Consider the following 5202-nt stretch of genomic DNA (forward strand, 5'->3'; position numbering starts at 1 on the left):
CCCAGCCTACATGGCGGACTCCCCGAACTGGGACGTTCGGTTCACCACAGAGCACGATGTGCGCCGCGAGGGGATCGTCCAGATGGATGCCCGCGCTCCACCACCGCCGATGGTGGTGAAGCACGAGCACGTAGAGGAGGAGGCCATGTTCCAGGCGGCCCTCAAGGAGACTGACACGAAGGGCGCTCGGGGAGTCTGAGCACGAGGAGATGGCCAGGTGGCCTGGTCTTGAGAAGGCATTGGCGGACTCGGCGGCCGACATCGAGGCCAACACACCGCCACCACCCGCGCCCACGCTCGGGTCCAAGGTCTACCAGCGGACGAGAGTGCTTCCCATCTACGTGTTGTGCCCGCCCGTTTGGCAGGGTGCGACCGAGGAGGAGGAGGAGGAGCGACAACACCTCTATGTGTGGGGGCGGTTGCTGGCAGCCGAGCGGGAGGCGACAGAGCACGACATTGAGGTAGAGCGCGGCCTGGAGGCTGAACGGCTCCAATAAATAAGAATTGGAATAATAGAAAAAATATCCTTCGCCCCTTATCTCTTCATCATCGTCCTTGTGGTATTCGTTTAGAATCTTGTTGACCCTACTCGCTTACTCCTATTTTCCTTATTTATTTTTAACATAACTAGCACATATGCCCGTGCGTTGCAATGGGAAAAGAATGATATTTTGTTCAAGCATAATGTCTCATAGCATCCTTCTATAAAATGAACATAAAAAAATACGATGCAATTTAGCCGTGTTATATTTTCTTTGCCGGGCATAATCTTCCACTGATTCCATTTAAGTAAAATTCTTCCTTTAGTTACCATGATGTCCTCACCCGTTTTAGTCGGGAATCAAATTATTCCTTTTCTAATTTAGTAGTCCAACACATTAAAGCCTATAAATCTTTTTTTAATTATGCTATATTTTTTACCTCAAGTCCTTCCTTTAATTAGCTCGCCCTATACACGAGGACTGCCACTCATATATTTAGAACGAGTTGAGATTAGTAAATGTGAATGGCGTATAGGTCGTTGGTTGATACATAAAACATCCAGATAGGAGTTCATGTGATCAATTCTGACAATATTGATTTATTTTAATCTAATTATTTTTCGCGGTCTCTATAAAAGCCCATAAAAGGCCCATCAACGTACAAGTACCTGGATCAGATCACTTAGCGTGAACTCAAACCAAACGAAAAGGACTAAACCAAATCAAAAATACCTATTCTCTTTAATAGTAGGTATAGATTAATTAGAACTTTCTTGAAAGAATGGGGTTCTCTCTAGGGCCATTCCGATATTGCTCAAGGGTTTCTTCCATGTTATGATGCTACAATGGGAGACTTTGAAGATGATGAAGAAATAAAGGAGTCTTCACTACGGAGGACATAGTTGACCAGCTCAAGAACAAGTAAGGTACTAACTTTTCTGTGGGTGGGTATCCACAAGAGAAAGAAAGAGCAGGAGTCTTATATGATTTTGCTTTTTGTCGATGTATTTTTACGTGTATTAATGTTGGATGTGTACATTTTAACTATGTAGAAGTCGAATGTGTACTCATTGTATTTATATCCATGATTTATTTTAAGTCAATAAAATCCACCCTTGTCGAAAAATGTCGTATGCTCTCTAGCATAGGGCTGCATCTCTAAGCACATTCATCATTTTGCTCGCCTATAATATTAGGCCCATATTTATATTTACAAACAAAAAATTTAACTAAAAATGAGTCAACACGTTGTCAAGCTTTTTATTTAACACCGTACAGATGCAGCCGTTTATATATACATGCATACACCCACCTCTATTAAGCATACACACCCTACTCATATGATCACCTCCGAAAGACTGAGCCGGCATATTATCTTGAGATTTTACGAAGTCACCGTAGGCGCCTTGTAGTCGACGGAGACATCGTATCTCATTAAACGTGCATCGCTGAAAATTCTGAAATAAATTCAAGATAAATACGAGCATCAACACTTAAACTCTGATGAACTGGAGATATCACTGTTAGTAAACAACGTTTGTTTACGTGCTCCTCCGATTCTTATGCTGGCGTCCTAGTCACTCTTCAACCATTTTCTTTTGTGGACCATCACGAAATAAAAAAAGTGTAGACACATTTTTAAAATAAAAAATATAGACACATTGATCAAACAATTGTTCCAAATTTGAAATATGCGTCGAATATATTCAGATGCCCGACACGTCAAAGCACTCAAAGCTCACCGCGGGTTTCGCAACGGTCTGGAGCTGCACGCAAACTGCTCGACAGAAAGCAACAAGGAATGTTAGGCGCCACTGACCCATGCGAACACGCGCTTGCTGCTGAACCTCAGGGACCTGGAGACCTCGCGCTCCCTCCGGCCGGCCGGCAACAGCAGCTTGCGCGAGAGGTCCTCCGGCGCCTGACTGGCGACGCTGTATTCTTCGTCATGCGAGAAACTGAGCTCGAACTTGTAGGCATCCGAAGGTCGCGCGGCGAACCGGCAGCTCTGAGACTGGTGACCGCCGCCGTCCAAGCGAGCGTGCTCTCGCTCCCGCCAGCGCGTCTCACCGGTGCCGAGGGGGTCTTTTCGGCTGGCCGGCAGAAGCAGCTGCCGCGAGAGACCCTCCGGTTGCGCCGGCGGGTTGCGGGACGCGCCGCCTTCGTCGCGCGAAACAGTGAGCTCGTCGACCGGCGAAGGACGCACGGCGAACCGGCAGCTCTGAGACTGATAACCGCCGCCGTCGAAGCGCGCGTTATCCCGTCCTCTCGTCTCGTCTGTGGGGAGGGGGTCGTCTCGGCTGCTGGCCGGAGGAAGCAGCTGGCGTGGTGCGCCCTCCGGCTGCGTGCTGCGAGTGGAGCCTCCGTCGCATTGTACACCGACCTCGTCGGCCGTCCAAGGACGGGCCGCGAACCGGCAGCTCTGGGACTGGTAGCCGCCGCCGTCGAAGCGCGCGTCCTCCCTCCCGCACGTGGGCAGCAAGAGCTCGTAGCGATCTGCCGAGGAAAGCTTCCGCAAGAGACTCTCTGGTGGCGGGCGGCTGTCGCCGTCGTACGAGAACCCGAGCTCGTCGGGCGGCGAAGGTGGACGCACGACGAAATGGCAGCTCTGGGACAGGTACGCACCGCCGCCGTCGAAGCGCGCGCGCTCCCGCCCCAGCGCAGCGGCGGCGCTGGCGGCGATCTCCGCGTAGCGGTCCGCCCTCGCTGACGACGACCTCCGCTTCCTCTTGATCGCCGCGTACACGAACGGGATGAGCCCCACCACGGGCATCTCTCTCCCCCGCTCCCTGATCTGCAGCTAGCACCGGAGCTAGCGAGCAAGAGTGTGGTGCCTACTGCTTTCTTGCTTCTCTCAGGCTGTCAGGCAGCACGTTGAGGTTTCTTGACGAGACGAAACGGATCGACATCGCCATGTCTCTTATACTCCTAGCCTACCAGTACAGGAGGAGACTAGATCGTGTGATCACGAGCCAGAGTTAACTATGCAAAGACGACAGCTGCAGCCGAATTTTCAACTGGTTGAGGAGGTTCCTGCTGGATCAACATGCACTAATCTATGGCGGATTCGGTATATATTCGCGGCAGCTAGGACCATGTGAAGACGGCTGCCGTTTACACTTTACAGGCGACGCATCAACGTCTCAGCATGCATGCATTCAAATAGCAAAATCAGGTATTTTCGTCGGATCGAGGAACTCATGGATCGATCGATTGGTAGTTGTTGGGGCCAAGAGCTAGCCGCCATCCGGAATAAACAAGCCCAGGTGCTCAACCATACACTAACAGGTAGCCTAACCTACACTTATTATACTGTTGTATGTATGTATATACATGGAGACAGAAACACACACATACATCAATGACACACATACAACCATGCATGTTCGTTTGTCTCTCTATTTCACCTTTCGTTACTTATCCAGCGGTACGAACTGGATTGTGTTTTGCCGGGGAGAAGAAGCCAAGAAGAAGAGGCCCCGTGCCGTTGGATCTCATTGTTTCCTTCGAGGAACCCTGTTGGATTGTTGCCATCGTCTCTTCTAATATGCTCCTTTTTCTGTCATTATTGAGTTCAAATTTGTCTTCTTTTTTGGAGGTCCGTACTCAATTAGCACGGTCGGCTCAAGATACTTATTACTAGCGGTAAGAAGTAATTTTTTTGAATTAACCACAGCCATGCCATTCTACAAGTAGGCTAGCGAAGCCGAACATTATCCTCAACAACATGGGCTGGATTAGCTACTTCGATACAAAGTATTTTTGCAGTTTCCTCATAGTACAGTTTCTATGTTGATTTTTGGTAAAACTCTAACATTGAGGCTATGAAAGATGTCCGGTCGTATTTAGTGTGTAGGTCCGGGGATAGCGCGCGAGCTATACTCGCTTATGCTCTTCTCTCACGAAGGTGTTTTTTTAAAAAGGAGGATGACCCCCGGCATCTGCATCTGAGCGATGCATATGACCACTTTATTAATTATTCACACAAGACCTTACAAAGTCATACAACAGTAAGACTAAGGCCGCCGTCTAAGCAACAAACTGTCGCTACACCTATCCAGTTAATGAAGGGGTGCAGATAGCCTGGGCCTAATACCAAACAGACATCGCAGCCAAACCTAAACATCTAAGGCTGTGTTTGGTTGAGCTGCAGATTCTGAAAAAGTTGCTGTGAAAAAGCTGCTGTGGAAAAGCTGGAAGCTGAAAAGTTAGGGTACCCCCAGCTTTGAAATTTACACTAGGGGGAAGCTACAGATTCTCAAAAGCTGCTTTGAACATTTACCCCTTTGGTTAGCTTTTGGCTTTTCAAAGCAGAAGTTGGTAAAAAAAAGCTGAACCAAACGCAGCCTAAGACTTAAAGTCCTAACCAGGACGCCTGTCGGGTATGGGGAACCTACCAGCCCGGCGAACTCCTCAACCAGGACGCCTGCCGGGTATGAGGTCGCCGCAGCCACCTGCCACTAATCCATCTTCAAAGCTGTATTGTTGCATCAACCGTGCCAGGTCTCTCTGCCATCGACGCCACCACGATGCCAGACAGCGTCGTCCTCCTGCGCGAGACCATCCTCGCACATCGAACTCCAAATCTGCACTGCGCCATGCCGTCGAGATCCGTCGCCATCAATGTGTAGGATGAAGCACCGCTCCACCAAAGATGATGTCCGCTGGTCCCGCGAAGCCGAGTGCACCTCCAAGAATGCTGCCCCCAAGGAGGTGACGA

The 5202-nt window shown here is 49.5% G+C and overlaps 1 protein-coding gene across 1 annotated transcript; it reads right to left on the reverse strand.

The window, feature by feature from the left end:
• Positions 1–2047: 2047 nt before the first annotated feature.
• LOC123107440 (uncharacterized) lies at positions 2048–3510 on the reverse strand. Its single transcript, XM_044529426.1, has one exon. The coding sequence runs from the start codon at positions 3253–3255 to the stop codon at positions 2287–2289; it is 969 nt and encodes a 322-aa protein (XP_044385361.1). The 5' UTR covers positions 3256–3510; the 3' UTR covers positions 2048–2286.
• Between the last annotated feature and the right edge of the window lie 1692 nt (positions 3511–5202).

The sequence above is a fragment of the Triticum aestivum genome, chromosome 5A, assembly GCF_018294505.1.
Source record: "Triticum aestivum cultivar Chinese Spring chromosome 5A, IWGSC CS RefSeq v2.1, whole genome shotgun sequence".
Classification (NCBI taxonomy): domain Eukaryota; kingdom Viridiplantae; phylum Streptophyta; class Magnoliopsida; order Poales; family Poaceae; genus Triticum; species Triticum aestivum.